At 45.6% G+C, this 22,279-nt stretch overlaps 1 protein-coding gene across 1 annotated transcript in view; it reads right to left on the bottom strand.

Annotated features, from left to right (window-relative positions):
* LOC148430835 (pancreatic lipase-related protein 2-like) overlaps positions 1 to 21,418 on the bottom strand; it is a 114,230-nt gene extending 92,812 nt beyond the window's left edge. Inside the window, exon 1 of the mRNA XM_088466429.1 lies at positions 21,391 to 21,418. Within this exon, the coding sequence (XP_088322555.1) occupies positions 21,391 to 21,418 (28 nt within the window). The remainder of the gene's footprint in view (positions 1 to 21,390) is intronic.
* Positions 21,419 to 22,279: the final 861 nt, after the last annotated feature.

The raw sequence follows: 22,279 nt of genomic DNA, 5'->3' as shown, positions 1-22,279 counted from the left end.
TATGGAGAACTGACTGCACAACACAGTCCAGCCAGCCCCTATGGACTTTGAAGTAGTGGACACAGCCCCTATTAACAACAGCAGCACAGCACAACACAGCCAGCCCCTATGGACTTTGAAGTAGTGGACAACAGCAGCACTACACTACACTACACTACACTACACTACACAGCCCTAACTCCCACCCTCCCTCTTCACTGTCCACAGCCGAGTGAGAAAATGGCGCCGACGCGGGTACCTTATATAGGATCCAAAACCCGCGAGACTCGGAAGGCGGGATGATGACGTTTTGCCTCGATTTCAGATCCGAGTCAGGCGGGAAAAGTCGAGCCTGACTCGGATCGGACTCGGATCGGGGGGGCTCGGGGGGGTTCGGATTTCAGAAATCCGAACCCGCTCACCCCTAATATAGAGTTGCGGACTGTGCAAATATGATGGTTGGGGTACCCCTTGAGGATTCAAGAATTGATAGTTGATAATTGGTGTAGCCACTGGCTGAAGTAAAAAGAGTTGATACTTGATAATTGGTGCAGCCACTGGCTGAAGAACCCTTGGCTGAATGTCACTGTTGTGCGACTTGTGCTGTCAGCAGTTGGTTCAGAATTTTCTTTAAAACAAAATGAAGGGGTCATGTAGGAGATGCTGTCTGTGGCCATTACAATTTCTGGACATACATAAACCATAACATTAAAAATGTCAGGCAGCAATGCCCAAACCAGCATATAATGGAAAGGACAAAGATGCAAGATGGAATTGTCCTTGGGCCCTCCAACCCACCCTTATGTTGTATATATGAAACAGGACATTCACAGTTTAACAAACCAATCACTTCAGCGACAGGGACTGACACTTGTGGCTGAAATGATTGGTTTGTTTGGACCCCCCACAAAACAAGCTGCCAATGCGCAGTGGACATTGGTGGCAATGATCCCATACACAAACTGGCTTTACAACATAGGTAAGATCAGATGTCATCATCATCCTCGTCATCCCCATCAGTGTGTGCATTCTCCTCTTCACACAATACTAGTTCGTCATCGCTGGAATCCACCATTACAGACGCTTCTGTATTTTTTTTACTTAATTGCCGGTAAAGGTCTTCCTCATGGAATTTGGAATTCATTTTAATGAACATCATCTTTTCCACATTTTGGGGACGTAACCTCCTACGCCGATCACTGACAAGGTTCCCGGCTGCGCTGAAAACTCTTTCAGAGTACACACTGCAGGGGGGGCAACTTAAGTAAAACAAAGCCAGTTTGTGTAAGGGACTCCAAATTGCCTCTTTTTCCTGCCAGTAGTGAAACGGACTGAGTGACATGCCTATTTGTATGCTATCCCTAAAATAGTCATCCACCATTCTCTGTATGGTGACCGTATCAGACAAAGTCACGGTAGACATGTCACTCATTGTAGGCAGTTCTTTCAGACCCAACCAGATGTCATTAGGTTTTGCTGACTGATCTGCATCACCACCAGCAGTGGGTCTCTTAGGAAAATTAAATTTTTTCCTGGCAGCTGCAGAAACTGAAGGAGGAGATGCTGCCATGTCACATTCTGCTTGAGCTGACAATTTTTTCACCACCAGATGTTTGCATCTTTTCAGATTTATGTCCATCAGAAAGAAAGACACAAGGTATGACTAGGATCTAGTATGGTCGCCAAAATATAGTTATCTGATTTCAAGAGATTGATGACCCTTGGATCCTGTTGAAGTGAATGAAGGACTTGATCTACAAGTCTGACATACTTAGTGGAATCACTCCATTTCAGCTCCTCCTTCAGTTTCTCCAGCTGCTTTTCAAAAGTCTGATTAGGGGAATGACCTGACTCAAGCTGGCAGTGTCTGAACTAACTTCACATGTGGCAAGTTCAAAGGGCTTGAGAACCTTGCACAACACAGAAATTATACTCCACTGCACTTGACTAAGGTGCATTCCAGCTCCTTTCCCTATGTCATAGGCCGTAGTATAGGCTTGGATGGCCTTTTTCTGCTCCTCCATCCGCTGAATCATATAGAGGGTAGAATTCCACCTAGTTACTACCTCTTGCTTCAGCTGATGGCAGGGCAAATTCAACAGTTCTTGCTGGTTCTGCAATCTGTGACATGCATTTGCTGAATTTCTAAAATAGCCCGAAATCTTTCGGGCCACCGAGAGCATTTCCTGCATGCCCCTCTCATTTTAAAAAAAATGTTGCACCACCAAATTGTGTGAGCAAAACATGGGATGTGTTTTAATTCGCCCACATGTAATGCTCGCACAATATTGGTGGCATTGTCAGAAATCACAAATCCCGAAGAGAGTCCAAGTGGGGTAAGCCGTTTTGCAATGATTTCCCTGAGTTTTTCTAAGAGGTTCTCAGCATTATGCCTCTTAGTGAAACCGGTGATACACAGAGTAGCTGCCTCTGAATGAGCTGGCATTTGTTAGATGCTGCTGCTGTTTGAACTGTTGGAGGCAATACACCTACCCAGTGGGCTGTCACAGTCATGTAATCATTAGTTTTCCCTGTCTCACTTGTCCACATATCTGTGGTTAAGTGTACAGTGGGCACAATGGCATTTCAGAGGACATTAATAAGGTTTTTTTAATGTCCTTGTACAGATTGGGAATTGCTATTCTAGTGAAGTGGAATCTAGAAGGGACATGTTAGCGGGGACACAGGACCTCAATTAACTGTCTAAAACCCACTGCATTAATGGTGGATACTGGATGCACATCTAATTCCAGTATAGCTGTTATGGCGTCAGTAATTCGCTGTGCAACTGGGTGTCTGCTGTCATACTTGCTCCCAAATGCAAAGGATTGTTTGACAGTCAATTGTTTGGTTGATCTACTAAAAGTAGTTTTCTTCTTGTTCCCCTTCTGGGATGAAGATCCACTCACAGCAGCAGCAGCAGCAGGCACAGCACTCAAGGATCCTTCTAAGGAACAACGGCTAGGAGAGGAGTCAGTCCTTATAAAATCAGATGCAGGACTACTTCCGATCACAAATGAGGATGTTGATGATGATGCAGCTGTTAGTGGTGGAGATAGCAGGTGCTTGGATCCAGATAGAAGGGAGCAGCTAGGTGACACTGGACTGATTGTTGTTCGTTTTTTTTGTCCCCAAAGTTTCAGAATTTGAAATACCCTTTCCAATTTGATGAAAGTGCTGCAAGTGACATAACAGGGAAAAGGTTCCTAGATGGTTAAGGTCCTGACCTCTACTCACTGTTACATGGTAATGGTTACAAATGGCTTGGCAAAGGTTGTCTGGATTTGGGTGGAAATAATTCCACACATAAGAAGTGGATTTTTTGGTCCTTTGCCCAAGCATGGCAACAATGGGATTTTTCCCACCATGGGCAACAACTGTTGCCTGAGTTACAGTTTTTACACAAACATCCTACGCAGCAACATCCTCATCATCATCAACATCCTCATCATTATTGTTGTTATCGCCAACTATGTAAATATCCTCCTCATCCTCCTGGTGCAATTCCACAGAAGCATCCTCGATTTCTACATCAGCATGTAAACTTGTGCTGCTCATCCCCACATTTGCAGAGGGCACACAAATGGTGGAAGGAGGATCCTCTTCAAATACAGTATTAGAAAGGTCAGGTTCACACATGGCAACCGCGGACACACTTTCACTTTCCTCGGGATTTGTGATTTTTTTTCAGAGCACACAGTTGGTTCCGGTGTCTGACTCGTCTTAACAATTTACATTTTTTTTGTACCTCTCCTACAAGCAGAAGGTTTTAAACCATCACTAGAACCACCAGTCATAAATAAAGGCCAATGCCTTATCCTTTCCTTGCCACTTCGTGTAGTGAATGGCATATTGCCAATTTTTTGTTTCTCTAAAGCTGACAGCTTCAGATTTTTTTTTCTTTAACAGGGTAAATGTCGATTTTTTTACATGGCCTGACTTAAGCCCTGGTGCATCGGCGACGTTGGCGGCCTTACATCATCATCATGACTACTGCCGGCAGCTACAAGACTGGTATATGGATCCTGCTCTCCTGTCATGTGTCCTCCATACTCACTGCGGTCTTACAGCAGTGTCACCAAGCAATTATAGCACAGCTAAGTTGTGGCTAACGCACACAACCACATACAGAAAAAGTAAAAAGTATAACATGTTCCACCGAATCTCTGATCTGTCCTGGATTTGGATAAATAAAATGTACATATTTTTGTTTGTGTTGTATTGTTATGTATACCGGTATTAGGCTGCACAGGGTTATGATTTCAGTATAGTTATTCTTATAGATTGCTAATATTTATATTGTGAATAAACTTACATTTCTATATACCAATTGAATCATTCATTATTATGAAGACATAGATACATATATATTTTCATTTTCCAGTAATCCAATATAGAGAAGCCAGGTGGGGGCTTCACACATATATATATATATCTTGTTCAGCGGCAACTTGTACAGTATTTTATTCTGGTTCATGTTTGGTGCAATTACTTTTATTTTTTTTATTCAGTAGGGTTATTGTCTCTGATCAGTCTAGATAGCATTCCTTTGCCTATTCACACAGGGCCTGATCCAGCAGTGATTGCAACTGTGATTACGCACGCAATCGGCCGATTGTTGCGTTCCGCCCATGCGCGAACACTCCACTGCAATCAGGACTGCGATCGCAGAGACCACACAGACCCATCACAGAGTGAGTGACAGGAAGTGCCGTTTGGGGAAGGTGATGGGGGATAGTCGACAAAACACAGGCGTGCCAGTGCGTTTGAATGCCGTTGTTGGGGTGTGAATAAATTATCCACTGCGATGCCATATGCAGTTGGGCTTGCACTGTGTGCGATGACGTTAGCAATTCTTGAGTAAGGTCAGACCGTAGCAAGTGTGCGTGAGGCTGCGATGGTACTCGATGTTACCGATGATTTCGCAGACTTGCTAAGTGTTACGGATGTGTGTAAGGAAAGGTGGACATTCTTATGTTGTGCTGCGATGGCATAGTGATCGCAGAGGATTAGCGTATCGTCGCAGTGAGATTGTGTGCGTAATCACTATTGTGATCACAGTTGTGATTTGTACTGAATTAGGCCCTGTCTCCTTGTTGACATTCTCATTTATAAATATATATATATTACAGTTCTGCTACACATGATACATACAGCATTTTATCTGGTAGTACCTGGTTACCTCAGGTTATATGAGAGTATTGTTGTAGGTAGTCTTCCCCTATTCACCAAGAGGGAAGAGGGATTGGTACTAATTACCCGGACCTGGCATGTTGGTGGTGCCCAACGAGGGCCCAGGTCAGCAGCTAATGGACACATTGTCCCCCTTTGCAGCACTGCAGAGAACTGTCAGGACTGGCACTCCCCACCCCTCACCCCGTCTGGCTCGTCTCAGGTAATGACCCTGCCGGTATGCTTTTTCCAAGCCTTTCTCTTTCTCAGGATATAACGGCAGTGGGAGGAGGGGGTCGCTGTTCTCTCCTGTGCAGAACGCTGCTTGTGTGATAATGGACCTGTGCACATTATAATGCAAATGAAGTGTTTGTGCATCACAGTTGCGGCATACTTGCCTACATTGTATTTCCCTTTTGCGGGAGACTTGGGGAGAGTAGAAAGATCGGGTCGTGATGGGGGCGGGGCCTGACATCTTGCGTCATTAGGCACCGCCCCCTTCGCGGTAAATTGCTGCGGTTGGCGTACATTTGCATTAGGGGCGGGGCTAAATGACGCGATTCGTGCAGAATTGTGTAATTAAGCCCAGCCCCCTACACAGAGACCCGCGATTGCTGCTGAAGTTCTCCCCATTCTGCCCACTTCACTAGGAAGTGGGCAGAAAGCAGGAGAAATGCCTACCCTTCCGGGGGTGCGGGGGGTTACCCAAAAAATCGGGAGCCTCCCGCGAAAACCGGGAGGGTAGGCATGTATGAACTGCGGTGACCAGTACTGTGCATTGGATATTAATAGGACACTGTGGCCCGAGGCCGGCCCCACGTGTGGAATGGTGGCCGCGGCACTGCAGGGGTTAACCCCTGTGCTGTGGCGCCATTTTTAAATGGACAACGGGCGCTAGGCACCGAGTGTTTTAAATTAAATGTATTTCTCTGCCGTGGCCCGGCCCTGCTCTGGCGGCCGCGGCAGGGATGAGGTAACCCCCGGTGTGCCACACAGAGAACAGAGTGCAGGGAGCCGCTCTGCGCTCCGCGCTGGGACCCGGGAGTGTAACTCCCGGCGTCCCAGCTCCACAGGGATGCCGCTGGTCTCTCCTGGCCGGCTGCTTACTGCGGCCAGGCAGTGGAGGGCAGGGTGCTGGGGACTGGGAGCAGAGCTCCGGCGCCCCAGGACAGCAGGAAGCCGCTGCAGCTGGGATAAGATCATCCCAGACTGCAGGGCTAAGTTGCTCAGGGGGGGTCCGGGCTAGCCGGCTCCCCCAGGTGGTGCTGAATGCTGGGGACTGGTAGCATCGCTCCCGGTGCCCCAGCTGTACGGCGCAGCAGGGCTGAGTAGCCACCTGCTGGAGGACTCCCTGTACCTCCAACACTGAGAGTGCACGGAGCCGCACGCTGGGGGTGGTCCCGGAAAGCCGTCTCCCCATGCAAGCAGCCCGTAAGTAGGCTAAACCTCCGGTGAACTGCACCGGGGGTCTGTGGTGCCGCCAGCCCCAGGAGCTCTGGAGGTTGTGTGGCCAAGCAGTGGGGGCTGGTAGCACTGGGGACCAGGCAAGCAAGCTCCTGGGGACCCCCAGCGCTGAGAGAGCACCAGCACTGAACCCAGCAGTCCAGTACTGCAGGGATAAGGGAGCCCAGCGCTGCATGTAAAATGGCTTGTGCAGCACTGAGCCAGGGACAGGGAGGTCCTGGGCTGCAGTGCTGCAAGTGTGTAACAGCCTGAAGCAGGGCACCGGCTTGGTGTGTAGGTAAAAACAATGTATTTTAAATGTATCTGCAGCACTGAGCCCGGACAGCAGGTCCTGGGCTGCAATGCTGCAAGTGTTTAAAAGTGTTTAAATGTATAATTTAAAGTAAAAAGTGCACTTACCTATGGTTTCTCTGGACGGCCAGGGGATCCAGAGTCCTCCGTGGGCTGCTGGATCCCCCAGCCCCTTCCAGAGAAATAAAGTATCCTCCTATGCATCCTCATGCCTGGAAGTGGTATGAGGGGGTGCATAGGAAGCTGGCTAATGCAGCCAGCTAAGTGGGTTTAGGGAGCTTCAAATTACTTCCCTTCCATGGTCAGATAACCGTGCCCGGGGATCCTGCTTGCCCACCTCTGGAGCTCAGATTCAGGCAGAGGTAGGAAGCTTGGTCCCTTAGCAGATTCCTGGAAGTAGGGTTTTGGAGGGAAACCTTCCCCCGGCCCTAGACGAGCCGACTCCTGGGTGGCGACCAAAACCCCAGGTAGTCTCAGGCTCAGGGGAGTCACCACTCCCCACTGTCCATAGGGGACAATGTTAAATGTGCATGTGGCCAGCACATGCACAGGTCATGCACTTAGGATGATTGGTTGGAAACCACAGGGCGGGCTTACCCCCCGTGGAACTGTGTATTGGAGTGGCATAAAAGAAGGCTTCGTGCCTGGTAACATTGTACATCTTTGACAATCCTTTGTGGAGAAGACCTGCTGTTTGATTCCCGTAACATCTTGTATTGTATGCTGATATTCCCTTTCAATCTGAAGGGAGGGTCTTTTTTTAAGACTAAGAGCAATAAACACCTTTGCCTTTACTTCGACTAGATCTGTATCCTGCGACTAACAGAATTGTGCCAAAACGCTATTCCGTTCTCCTGCTGTTCTGGGTAAGAGCTCCGTGTCTCCAAGTTCAAGCCCTCTGCCAAGCTACTGTGCAGACCTGGTCCTTTGCGAGGGATCGGGTGGGAACAGCCAACACCAAACAGGAGGTGTGTCCGCAGTTAGTCGACACATACGCAGGAGAGCGGTTCCAGGCACCGGTGGTAGGAGCCTGAGAGTAATATAAAAAGCTGTTCCAAATGCCGATGGTAGAGTTTGGTTGTGGTAGCTTCAGTAAATGCCCACGGCGCAGTGGGCGGAGTCAGTGACAGGCGGTCACTGATGGTGAGTGGGAGTCCAAAAGCACTAACCCATGACCAGGGCCGGCCTAGACGAAAGGCGTCCGGTCACAGACACTATATTAGTGAATCTGAATCATCTGGCTTTATTGTGTGTTATAGCCCATCTTCTAATACAGCTGCTTTGTCCCAGTCACTGATTATGGTTGGAATGCCTTGTTACTCTGTATAATATGTTTACACATGACAGCGTGGCATGATGCAGATTGATTATTGTATTATGGTTATTGGTGAAGAGAGGGGGGGATTATGGGTACTAATTAACTGGACCTCAGCCTGTTGAAGGGGCCTGATGGGGTCAGGGTCCACCGCTCAACCCCACCACCCTCCTCCCCCTTTCTTGTCATCGGCTTTTTTCTGTCAGTGTCTCTCCAGCCCATTCCTCTGCTCCTGGCTGAGGGACACATTGGTGCCCACTTGTGAATCACATAGCAGCGCAAATGCTATTTAATCTTTATTATGTTATGTAAGGCATGGCCACACCTCCTTAGATGAGGCCACACCTCCTTAGATGAGGCCACGCCCCCTAAAGTCCCAGGTCCTGAGACCACTCTTCTGCCCTGATTATGGTTTGCAATGTCTTGTTGTCCTGTATAATATGTGTGAAGCTGAGTGCACTATGCTGTGTCCATATGTCTGGGCTGCTGGGACCCATCTCTCCTAGTCCTAGCCCCCTCCTCTGTAATGTTAGACCTGGCCACTTTGTGTGTTCAAGACAGGATTTACAGACATCAGGTAATCCCTTTGTCTGACTGTGGGGACACAGCGATACATAGATGATGCTCTTTAGTGCAGTTCTTGACATAACCTAACCTGGAAGTGTTGAATCTCGGTTCCTGTTCGGGAGACACATCAGGCCAGAGTGGCCAGGATTTGGAGAAGCCGCGTCCTGATAAGCGGGACTGCGTAACTGAGTTTATTTCTATTAGCGAAGAAGTCCCTGTTTCAAGGGCATGGTACAGTAAGGTCCTCAGAGTGTGGCTACATGCTGCTATTTTCTGTATATAATGTATATAGACTGTAGTTGCTGATTTGACATGACTGTATAGTATAGTGTAATAAAGTTATAGCTTGTACCTCTGCTATTGTGTCACTCCTGAATGATCAGACTCCTAAGGCTATCGTGAAAGAGTTATAGGTGAGTTTGGCTCACACATAAACACTATTTTCACAAGATCATACTGTAGTATTTTTGTTTTTTAATTTTTGGGAAGGGGCAGTGATCATTCCACACATATTTAATAACTAGCGTTTGCCCGCAGCTTCGCTCGCATGGATGTCTGTTATTGCTCAGCGGAACCAATTTTACAAAGACAGTAATGCCTAATACTGTGATGTATGTTTTATATTGAAGACATTGATCACAAATTGTTTTTGTAAACAATATTTGCAGTTTTTCCTTCAGGGATTAGCACAAAAAATGCTTTGAGCTACTAACTCGTGAGCAAGCAACTTAACCTACAGTAACACTAAAAGGGTGCAAGTAACATGAGCAGTGACTCTATGATATGTACTGTAGTATTTGTCTTGGTGCACCAACTACTGGATTGACATATGTACCACAACTTCAAGATAAACTGCTCAATATGTGCTTAATAAATACTGTAGTTGGAATTTCCTGCAAAATAGATCTTGAGATCTATATCTATGTATTTCTATATGCTTATATATATATTACATTGAGTTTATGTTGGTACCACAAACACTACTGGAGTATAAGTTTTATATGTGTATTTAGACCTATCTGGCACTGAGATCATCCACAATCTCTATCTCTGTTGGCTATTTGATCTCAGCTGCCTATAGGGACTGACACTCTTTTTACCTATGTTAGAAATAATGACCACCACAATAAGAGGCGTGACCTATGCCAGAAGATTTTCAATGAAAATATCACTGCACCTAAAGGGAATATTCCAGCAGATAATATAGACAATATATTTGGGAAGTGGAGAGATTTATTACTAAGAAATCAAGGCATGGTGGGATATTAAAAGCCTTGAGCATTGCATTTCGGTAAATAGAGTACCGAAAAGACTAAGGGTCTGATTCAGACCCACTCGCGAGCGGCTGTCCGCTCGCAAGTGGGTCGATGTTCTGCACTGAGCATGCGCACGACGGAGGGAGCTCCGTCGTGCGCATGCGCCAGACGCGACGAGCGAAGGAAAGTCCTTCGCTCGTTGTGTCTGATCAAAGGGGGCGTGCTGTCGATGTTGATTGACAGCACGCCCCCTTTGGTGGGCGTGCCGGGGGCGTGCCTCCCTGATGGGGGCGTTCCTAAGGGAACGCCTACCGTCAGAAGCCGGCCCACTGACATCACTAGTGATGTCAGTGGGAGTGATTTTGGCTCTGATAGAGCCAAAATCACTCCGGGCCTTGCGGTTGAAAACCTCAACCGCAGGCTCCGGCTTGCAGTTTCGATGGTCGCGATGGTCAAGACCATCGCGGCCATCAAACTGCACGCTCGTATAGGCTGTGGGTGGTGACCCACAGCTATACGAGCGTCCAGGAGGACGCTCCATAGTTATGGAGGACGGCCCTCATTCAGAGCGTGCGCTCTGCTCAGAGCATACGGCTCTGAATGAGGGCCTAAGACTTCTAAAAACCCAACATTTGGTTTGGACAAATCAGAGTTTATTAGAGAATTGGATAATATCTTACACCAATGTTCAGAGGGTCTTATGAAACTCATAATACAGGAGAAAAAAATAACTGTTCTGAAATTAGAAAATGACATAAAGAAATAAGGAAATGCAAATGGAAGGACTGAAGGAGAAGGAAAGACTACGAGGCCAATGAGAAGGTCCTAAGTCACAAGCTGGAGAGAATAGAAGGGGGCATCATGCAAGGTAAAGAAAAAGAGTATATTAGGGACAACAAAGACTAAGGGTCTGATTCAGACCCACTCGCGAGCGGCTGATTCAGACCCACTCGCGAGCGGCATGCGCCAGACGCGACGAGCGAAGGAAAGTCCTTCGCTCGTTGTGTCCGATCAAAGGGGGCGTGCTGTCAATGTTGATTGACAGCACGCCCCCTTTGGTGGGCGTGCCGGGGGCGTGCCTCCCTGACGGGGGCGTTCCCACGGGAACGCCTCCCGTCAGAAGCCGGCCCACTGACATCACTAGTGATGTCAGTGGGAGTGATTTTGGCTCTGATAGAGCCAAAATCACTCCGGAGCTTGCGGTTGAAAACCTCAACCGCAGGCTCCGGCTCGCAAATTCGATGGTCGCGATGGTCTCGACCATCGCGACCATCACAATGCACACTCGTATAGCCTGTGGGTGGTGACCCACAGCTATACGAGCGTCCAGGAGGACGCTCCATGAAAATGGAGCCCGGCCCTCATTCAGAGCGTGCGCTCTGCTCAGAGCGTACGGCTCTGAATGAGGGCCAATGACTCAAATAAGATCAAAAACTGGAGTAGATTTGCCAAATCTAATACAACACAACCACACTCCAACCATGCTTATGAAGGAAACAACTGGGGGTACACTATCATATAAAAGGAAATCAAACTTGAGATGTGACACCGACTCGCCCATCATAGGGCAATACAATTTGGAAACAGATTCTCTACACTACAACACCTGGACTCAAATAGTGACTCTGATAATTTTTTATCCCCGGGTATAGAAGTGATAGACCAGAGAAGATCATTCTTCAAAGAAATGACAAGACTAGCGTTCCCTATGAAAAGAAATCTAAGGGACAATGAGGAAATTGGGGTGGTACGAGGGAGAAGCCACAAGAGCAGCAATCTTACAATAAAACCTGAAGTAAAGGGCATTTTTCATTTGTCCAAACATATTTTAGCGAAACCAGAAATCTCGCTTTTAAGTAAAGGACTAAACTTTGCCCCCACAAATAATATGACCAAATTTCAAACATTTTTAAAGCTTAATAAATTTGGCAGAAATCTCACATTAAAGAGACATTTTAGAAGAAGGACAATGCAATTGTCAACAACTACAATGAAAGAGAGTCCAAATTTGGGTTTAAAACTCTATATAACTAAACTGAGGCTTGTCAGTACATCAGTAAATCTGAAGTCCTCCGTCTACACCTGGCGCTTCATGAAACACAATTGAGATGATTTGGAAAAAAAATACATATATTATAAAGATCAAAATGTGTAATTGCTGTTCTCATACATAGGCCACAGCACTGCAAAACTTAATGTCAGTTGCCGATCTGCCATACACAGCAGAAAACACAAGAGAAAAAGAGGAACTGAGTTGCGCTGCTGTTACCGTGTAATTGGGTGTGTCTGATTTATCTAAATAACAAGCTTCTCTGATCATAAAAAACATTTATTACACACACAATAAAAATATATAATTTTATAAAATATATCTCTGAAGAGAATGTATTCAGCACATTGCTACAATTCCTGTAACAACTCTTGAGACTGGTAAAAATGTATCTATATAATAATACAATAGATCCCTATATATAAAATGTCTTGGGTTGAGTCAAAATATAGACAATTGAGTTCAAATGCTCACTGCTTAATGACACATTTGATGTTTGGTATCCAGTAAATGAGCTGATGTATACCGACGTTTTACTGGTGCTTGTAGTGCACCGGAGCTTCCCTTATTTAGCTAGATAGTGCAAAGCGATGAGTGTACCAAAAATAATCCACCGGGATGACACTCCGCACAGCGATGGAATGGGCAGCAAAAGTCCCCACGTGGTAGGTAGGACGGAGTGGTGGCTGTGACCCGAGACAAGTACCTGACCGACGCAGCGTCTTGTTGCGGTCTCACGTCTCCGTCAGATATGTTAGTTCCACCGCACTGCTCCGTGTATTAGCTGCCACCTTGCATAAAAGATACATAGATGACATTATAATATGGGATGGTTCAGAGGAATCTTTTAGGTTGCTCTTTTCCCATATTACAGACAATAATATGAACCTCAAGTTCACATCAAGTATCAATAACCAGTCCATCGAATTAATGGATCTAATTCTAATACATGAAGGAGATAAGATCATTACTAAAAACTTCATTGAAAAGGTTGATACCAACAGTTACCTACACAATAGAAGCAGCCACATAAAAAGATAGAAAAATAACATACTGCTTTCCCAGTTTCAAAGGATCAAATGTAACTGTAGCAAAACTGAAACAGCTGAAAAACAAATACAGCTATTTACTAATAGATTCCTGCGTGTGATGAGGTTAGTAATTCCTGAGTAAGGTCAGAGCCTGTGTAAGTGTGTGTGAGGCTGTGATGGTACTCCATGTTACTGATGGTGTCTCAGTCTTGTGTAATCACTGTGTGTGATGAGGTTAGTAATTCCTGAGTAAGGTCAGAGCCTGTGTAAGTGTGTGTGAGGCTGTGATGGTACTCCATGTTACTGATGGTCTCTCAGTCTTGTGTAGTCACTGTGTGTGATGAGGTTAGTAATTCCTGAGTAAGGTCAGAGCCTGTGTAAGTGTGTGTGAGGCTGTGATGGTACTCCATGTTACTGATGGTTTCTCAGTCTTGTGTAATCACTGTGTGTGATGAGGTTAGAAATTCCTGAGTAAGGTCAGAGCCTGTGTAAGTGTGCGTGAGGCTGTGATGGTACTCCATGATACTGATGGTTTCTCAGTTTAGTGTAATCACTGTGTGTGATGAGGTTAGTAATTCCTGAGTAAGGTCAGAGCCTGTGTAAGTGTGTGTGAGGCTGTGATGGTACTCCATGTTACTGATAGTCTCTCAGTCTAGTGTAGTCACTGTGTGTGATGAGGTTAGTAATTCCTGAGTAAGGTCAGAGCCTGTGTAAGTGTGTGTGAGGCTTTGATGGTACTCCATGTTACTGATGGTTTCTCAGTCTTGTGTAATCACTGTGTGTGATGAGGTTAGTAATTCCTGAGTAAGCTCAGAGCATGTGTAAGCGTGTGTGAGGCTAACTCCATGTTACTGATGGTTTCTCAGTCTAGTGTAGTCACTGTGTGTGATGAGGTTAGTAATCCCTGAGTAAGGTAAGAGCCTGTGTAAGTGTGTGTGAGGCTGTGATGGTACTCCATGTTACTGATGGTTTCTCAGTCTTGTGTAATCACTGTGTGTGATGAGGTTAGTAATTCCTGAGTAAGGTCAGAGCCTGTGTTAGTGTGTGTGAGGCTGTGATGGTACTCCATATTACTGATGGTGTCTCAGTCTTGTGTAATCACTGTGTGTGATGAGGTTAGTAATTCCTGAGTAAGGTCAGAGCCTGTGTAAGTATGTGTGAGGCTGTGATGGTACTCCATGTTACTGATGGTCTCTCAGTCTAGTGTAGTCACTGTGTGTGATGAGGTTAGTAATTCCTGAGTAAGGTCAGAGCCTGTGTAAGTGTGTGTGAGGCTGTGATGGTACTCCATGTTACTGATGGTCTCTCAGTCTAGTGTAGTCACTGTGTGTGATGAGGTTAGTAATTCCTGAGTAAGGTCAGAGCCTGTGCAAGTGTGTGTGAGGCTGTGATGGTACTCCATGTTACTGATGGTTTCTCAGTCTTGTGTAATCACTACGTGTGATGAGGTTATTAATTCCTGAGTAAGGTCAGAGTCTGTGTAAGTGTGCGTGAGGCTGCGGTGGTACTCCATATTACTGATGGTTTCTCAGTCTTGTGTAGTCACTCTGTGTGATGAGGTTAGTAATTCCTGAGAAAGGTCAGAGCCTATGTAAGTGTGTGTGAGGCTGTGATGGTACTCCATGTTACTGATGGTTTCACAGTCTTGTGTAATCACTGGGTGTGATGAGGTTAATAATTCCTGAGTAAGGTCAGAGCCTGTGTTAGTGTGTGTGAGGCTGTGATGGTACTCCATGTTACTGATGGTTTCTCAGTCTTGTGTAATCACTGCGTGTGATGAGGTTAGTAATTCCTGAGTAAGGTCAGAGTCTGTGTAAGTGTGCGTGAGGCTGCGGTGGTACTCCATATTACTGATGGTTTCTCAGTCTTGTGTAATCACTGTGTGTGATGAGGTTAGTAATTCCTGAGTAAGGTCAGAGCCTGTGTAAGTGTGTGTGAGGCTGTGATGGTACTCCATGTTACTGATGGTCTCTCAGTCTAGTGTAGTCACTGTGTGTGATGAGGTTAGTAATTCCTGAGTAAGGTCAGAGCCTGTGTAAGTGTGTGTGAGGCTGTGATGGTACTCCATGTTACTGATGGTTTCTCAGTCTTGTGTAATCACTGTGTGTGATGAGGTTAGTAATTCCTGAGTAAGGTCAGACCATATGTAAGTGTGTGTGAGAATGTGATGGTACTGCATGTTACTGATGGTTTCTCAGTCTTGTGTAATCACTGTGTGTGATGAGGTTAGTAATTCCTGAGTAAGGTCAGAGCCTGTGTAAGTGTGTGTGAGACTGTGATGGTACTCCATGTTACTGATGGTTTCTCAGTCTTGTGTAATCACTGTGTGTGATGAGGTTAGTGATTCCTGAGTACGGTCAGAGCCTGTGTAAGTGTGTGTGAGAATATGATAGTTCTCCATGTTACTGATGGTTTCTCAGTCTTGTGTAGTCACTGTGTGTGATGAGGTTAGTTATTCCTTAGTAAGGACAGAGCCTGTGTAAGTGTGTGTGAGGCTGTGATGGTATTCCATGTTACTGATGGTGTCTCAGTCTTGTGTAATCACTGTGTGTGATGAGGTTAGTAATTCCTGAGTAAGGTCAGAGCCTGTGTAAGTGTGTGTGAGACTGTGATGGTACTCCATGTTACTGATGGTTTCTCAGTCTTGTGTAATCACTGTGTGTGATGAGGTTAGTGATTCCTGAGTACGGTCAGAGCCTGTGTAAGTGTGTGTGAGAATATGATAGTTCTCCATGTTACTGATGGTTTCTCAGTCTTGTGTAATCACTGTGTGTGATGAGGTTAGTAATTCCTGAGTAAGGTCAGAGCCTGTGTAAGTGTGTGTGAGGCTGTGATGGTACTCCATGTTACTGATGGTCTCTCAGTCTAGTGTAGTCACTGTGTGTGATGAGGTTAGTAATTCCTAAGTATGGTCAGAGCCTGTGTAAGTGTGTGTGAGGCTGTGATGGTACTCCATGTTACTGATGGTTTCTCAGTCTTGTGTAGTCACTGTGTGTGATGAGGTTAGTAATTCCTGAGTACGGTAAGAGCCTGTGTAAGTGTGTGTGAGGCTGTAATGGTACTCCATGATACTGATTAAGTGTGTGCGAGGCTGTGATGGTACTCTATGTTACTGATGGTTTCTCAGTCTTGTGTAATCACTGTGTGTGATGAGGTTAGTAATTCATGAGTAAGGCCAGAGCCTGTGTAAGTGTGTGTGAGGCTGTGATGGTACTCCATGTTACTGATGGTCTCTCAGTCTTGTGTACTCACTGTGTGTGATGAGGTTTGTAATTCCTGAGTAAGGTCAGAGCCTGTGTAAGTGTGTGAGGCTGTGATGGTACTCCATGTTACTGGTGGTTTCTCAGTCTTGTGTAGTCACTGTGTGTGATGAGGTTAGTAATTCCTGAGTAAGGTAAGAGCCTGTGTAAGTGTGTGTGAGGCTGTGATGGTACCCCATGTTACTGATGGTTTCTCAGTCTTGTGTAGTCACTGCGTGTGTTGAGGTTAGTTATTCCTGAGTAAGGTCAGAGCCTGTGTAAGTGTGTGTGAGGCTGTGATGGTACTCCATGTTAATGATGGTGTCTCAGTCTTGTGTAATCACTGTGTGTGATGAGGTTAGTAATTCCTGAGTAAGGTCAGAGCCTGTGTAAGTGTGTGTGAGGCTTTGAAGGTACTCCATGTTACTGATGGTTTCTCAGTCTTGTGTAATCACTGTGTGTGATGAGGTTAGTAATTCCTGAGTAAGGTCAGAGCCTGTGTAAGTGTGTGTGAGGCTAACTCCATGTTACTGATGGTTTCTCAGTCTTGTGTAGTCACTGTTTGTGATGAGGTTAGTAATCCCTGAGTAAGGTAAGAGCCTGTGTAAGTGTGTGTGAGGCTGTGATGGTACTCCATGTTACTGATGGTTTCTCAGTCTTGTGTAATCACTGTGTGTGATGAGGTTAGTAATTCCTGAGTAAGGTCAGAGCCTGTGTAAGTGTGTGTGAGACTGTGATGGTACTCCATGTTACTGATGGTTTCTCAGTCTTGTGTAGTCACTGTGTGTGATGAGGTTAGTAATTCCTGAGTAAGGTCAGAGCCTGTGTAAGTGTGTGTGAGACTGTGATGGTACTCCATGTTACTGATGGTTTCTCAGTCTTGTGTAATCACTGTGTGTGATGAGGTTAGTGATTCCTGAGTACGGTCAGAGCCTGTGTAAGTGTGTGTGAGGCTGTGATGTTACTCCATGTTACTGATGGTTTCTCAGTCTTGTGTAATCACTGTGTGTGATGAGGTTAGTAATTCCTGAGTAAGGTCAGACCATATGTAAGTGTGTGTGAGAATGTGATGGTACTGCATGTTACTGATGGTTTCTCAGTCTTGTGTAATCACTGTGTGTGATGAGGTTAGTAATTCCTGAGTAAGGTCAGAGCCTGTGTAAGTGTGTGTGAGACTGTGATGGTACTCCATGTTACTGATGGTTTCTCAGTCTTGTGTAATCACTGTGTGTGATGAGGTTAGTGATTCCTGAGTACGGTCAGAGCCTGTGTAAGTGTGTGTGAGAATATGATAGTTCTCCATGTTACTGATGGTTTCTCAGTCTTGTGTAATCACTGTGTGTGATGAGGTTAGTAATTCCTTAGTAAGGACAGAGCCTGTGTAAGTGTGTGTGAGGCTGTGATGGTACTCCATGTTACTGGTGGTTTCTCAGTCTTGTGTAGTCACTGTGTGTGATGAGGTTAGTAATTCCTGAGTAAGGTCAGAGCCTGTGTAAGTGTGTGTGAGGCTGTGATGGTACCCCATGTTACTGATGGTTTCTCAGTCTTGTGTAGTCACTGCGTGTGTTGAGGTTAGTTATTCCTGAGTAAGGTCAGAGCCTGTGTAAGTGTGTGTGAGGCTGTGATGGTACTCCATGTTAATGATGGTGTCTCAGTCTTGTGTAATCACTGTGTGTGATGAGGTTAGTAATTCCTGAGTAAGGTCAGAGCCTGTGTAAGTGTGTGTGAGGCTTTGATGGTACTCCATGTTACTGATGGTTTCTCAGTCTTGTGTAATCACTGTGTGTGATGAGGTTAGTAATTCCTGAGTAAGGTCAGAGCCTGTGTAAGTGTGTGAGGCTAACTCCATGTTACTGATGGTTTCTCAGTCTTGTGTAGTCACTGTGTGTGATGAGGTTAGTAATCCCTGAGTAAGGTAAGAGCCTGTGTAAGTGTGTGTGAGGCTTTGATGGTACTCCATGTTACTGATGGTTTCTCAGTCTTGTGTAATCACTGTGTGTGATGAGGTTAGTAATTCCTGAGTAAGGTCAGAGCCTGTGTAAGTGTGTGTGAGACTGTGATGGTACTCCATGTTACTGATGGTTTCTCAGTCTTGTGTAGTCACTGTGTGTGATGAGGTTAGTAATTCCTGAGTAAGGTCAGAGCCTGTGTAAGTGTGTGTGAGACTGTGATGGTACTCCATGTTACTGATGGTTTCTCAGTCTTGTGTAGTCACTGTGTGTGATGAGGTTAGTGATTCCTGAGTAAGGTCAGAGCCTGTGTAAGTGTGTGTGAGGCTGTGATGGTACTCCATGTTACCGATGGTTTCGCAGACTTTCTTAGTGTTACGGATGTGTGTAAGGTAAGGTGGACATCCTTATGTTGTGCTGCGATGGCATAGTGATCACAGAGGATTAGCGTATCATCGCAGTGAGATTGCGTGCGTAATCACTTTTGTGATCACAGTTGTGATTTGTACTGAATTAGGCCCTGTCTCCTTGTTGACAATCTCATTTATAAATATATATATTAGAATTCTTCTACACATGATACATACAGCATTTTATCTGGTAGTACCTGGTTACCTCAGGTTATATGATAGTATTGTTGTAGGTAGTCTTCCCCTATTCACCAAGAGGGAAGAGGGATTGGTACTAATTACCCGGACCTGGCATGTTGGTGCCCAACGAGGGCCCAGGTCAGCAGCTAATGGACACATTGTCCCCCTTTGCAGCACTGCAGAGAACTGTCAGGACTTGCACTCCCCACCCCACACCCCGTCTGGCTCGTCTCAGGTAATGACCCTGACGGTATGCTTTTTCCAAGCCTTTCTCCTCAGTATATAACGGCAGGGGGAGGAGGGGGTAGCTGTTCTCTCCTGTGCAGAACACTGCTTGTGTGATAATGGACCTGTGCACATTATAATGCAAATGAAGTGTTTGTGCATCACAGTTGCGGTGACCAGTAATGTGCATTGGATATTAATAGGACACTACATTAGTGAATCTGAATCATCTGGCTTTATTGTGTGTAATAGCCCATCTTCTAATAAAGCTGCTTTGTCCCAGTCACTGATTATGGTTGGAATGCCTTGTTACTCTGTATATATGTTTACACATGACAGAGGGGCATGATGCAGATTGGTTATTGTATTATGTCAGTGGTGTTGAGAGGGGGGGATTTTGGGTACTAATTAACTGGACCTCAGCATGTCAAAGGGACCAGATGGGGTCAGGGTCCACCACTCAACCCCACCACCCTCCTCCCCCTTTCTTGTCATCGGCATTTGTCTGTCAGTGTCTCCCCAGCCCATTCCTCTGCTCCTGGCTGGGGGACACATCGGTGCCCCCTTGTGAATGACATAGCAGCGCAAATGCAATTTTTGCTTTATTATGTTCTATAAGGAGGCATGGCCACACCTCCTTAGATTAGGCCACACCTCCTTATACTAGGCCACACCTCCTTAGATTAGGCCACAACTCCTTAGATTAGGCCACGCCCCCTAAAGTCCCTGGTCCTGAGACCACTCTCTTCTGCCCTGATTATGGTTTGCTATGTCTTGTTGTCCAGTGTAATATGTGTGAAGCTGAGTGCACTATGCTGTGTCCATATGTCTGGGCTGCTGAGACCCCTCTCTCCTAGTCCTAGCCCCCTCCTCTGTAATGTTGGACCTGGCCACTTTGTGAGACCTCATGCAGCTCAAGACAGGATTTCCAGCCATCAGCTCCTCCCTGCGTCTGGTCTTTTTGGGCGCACATGGGGTGTGATCTTCATGTATAAAGTGAGTATGGAAAGGTGAATGTTTAAAATGTTTACAAGTCATGAATTGGTTAATAATATAAAAACAACAAAATATTGATATTGATGTACAGAAAAATTGAATATATCTCAATAAAAACAAGTCCAAGTATAAACATGAATAGGATATAACATAAATATATAAATATGCATTCAAATCTCATGAAAATGGTCTATAAAATAGAGTTAATAGATAGCAGGTCAGCTGGGTGTCCTTTCAATAGTAACCAGAGTATAGTCCAGTTCCATAAATATGACAAAAACTCAGTATGGACGGAATATGGGTAGTGGAGAGTATTGTAATTAAATGTGTGGCCACATTTGTTTAGGTGCCCGCACCTCCTACCTTCACCCGTTCCTGGGTACCTTCGGGCTTGTTCTGGACTTGTGAGGGTTTTAATGTCAATATTCCTTCTCCTGATGAGGTTCAGCCAGGGTTGTGTCCTCCGTGGGCTCTAACCGATCCTGAAGCTGTATATCTGGATGGCTTAGGCTTTATCCTCCGGCGGTGTTCTGGCAGCGCTGCGTCCTCCGTGCAAAGTCTTTATATACTTTGCAGGGCTGCGTGCTGGAGGTACAGGCGGCTTAAGCAGTAAGAGTAGCTCCGTCCGGCAGAGCTCATGCCCCCCGAGCCGTACGTACTGTCACTCGTGATGTCTTGCTGCCGCTTGAATGCGGGTGTATGGTGGGCGTGGCCAACGCGTTTCTCCCAGTCGGGCTTCATCAGGGACAGTTGTTTTGATGCTGATTTCCTATTGCTGCCTTAAATAGATCCCTTAATTGCATCTTGTTTGGGATCAATGGTTTCTTTGTTGCAGGAAGGTTTGTATCAGCTTATGTGCAGGTGTATCTCCTTTGATTAGTTAATGGTTTTTCTAAAGCAATAATTTATGTTTGGATAGTTTGGAAATTTCTTGCTAGAAAAATGTGCTTAGTACATTACGTATGGTGCTAATCACTGTTGAGGAGAGCAATATTTGATAGGCATGTTCTTAAACTACAAATAGGATAAAACTTTTCTGTGAGGTTTGATTATGGAATAAAATGATAATGCTGTCTGTCAAGGGGCTGCTGCTCCTTTCAGGGGTTCACCGCAGTGTTCCAAAAAAACAAACAAACAAACAAAAAATGTCTATGTGTGGTTGTTTGCATTAGCCCCAACTTAGCTGTGCTATAATTGGTTGGTGACACTGCTGTAAGACCGCAGTGAGTATGGAGGACACATGACTGGAGAGCAGGATCCACATACCAGTTTTGTAGATGCCGACAGCAGTCATGATGACGATACAAGGCCGCCAACGTCATCTATGAAGGCCAATGTACCAGGGCTTAAGTCAGGCCAAAATGTTAGGCTAAAAAAATCTACTTTTACCCTGTTAAAGCAATTTAAGCCCCTTTGCTTGTAGGAGAGGTACAAAAAAAATTACAATTGTTAAGATGAATAAGACACCGGAACCAACTGTGTGCTTGGAAAAATCAGAAATCCCAGAAGAGAGTCCACATGTGTCCGCGGTTGCCATGTGTGAGCCTGACCTTTCTAAAACTGTACTTGAGGAGGATCCTCCAACCACCATTTGTGTGCCCTCTGACGTAGAAATCGAGGATGCTTCTGTGGAGTTGCACCAGGAGGATGAGGGGGATATTTACGTAGTTGGCGATAACAATAAGGATGATGAGGATGTTGATGATGATGAGGATGTTGCTGCGGAGGATGTTTGTGTAAAAACTGTAAATCAGGCATCAGTTTTGCCCATGGTGAGAAAAATCCTATTGTTGCCATGCCTGGGCAAAGAACTAAAAATTCACTTCTCATGTGTGGAATTATTTCCACCCAAATCCGGACTACCTTTGCCAAGCCAATTGTAACTGGTTCCAAGTAACAGTAGAGGTAAGGACCTTAACCATCTAGGAACCTTTTCCCTGTTATGTCACTTGAAGTGCATTCTTCAAATTGGAAAGGGTACAGAAACTTTGGGGACAAAAAAACCAACAACAATCAGCCCAGTGTCCCCAAGCTGCTCCCTTCTATCTGGATCCAAGCGCCTGCAATATCCACCACCAACACCTGCATCATCATCGACATCCTCATTCATGATCGGAAGTAGTCCTGCATCCAATATCATAAGGACTGACTCCTC

This window comes from Taudactylus pleione, unplaced genomic scaffold, assembly GCF_031769625.1.
Source record: "Taudactylus pleione unplaced genomic scaffold, aTauple2 ptg003137l, whole genome shotgun sequence".
In the NCBI taxonomy this organism is placed as follows: domain Eukaryota; kingdom Metazoa; phylum Chordata; class Amphibia; order Anura; family Myobatrachidae; genus Taudactylus; species Taudactylus pleione.
This window is presented reverse-complemented; position numbering and strand designations above follow the sequence as displayed.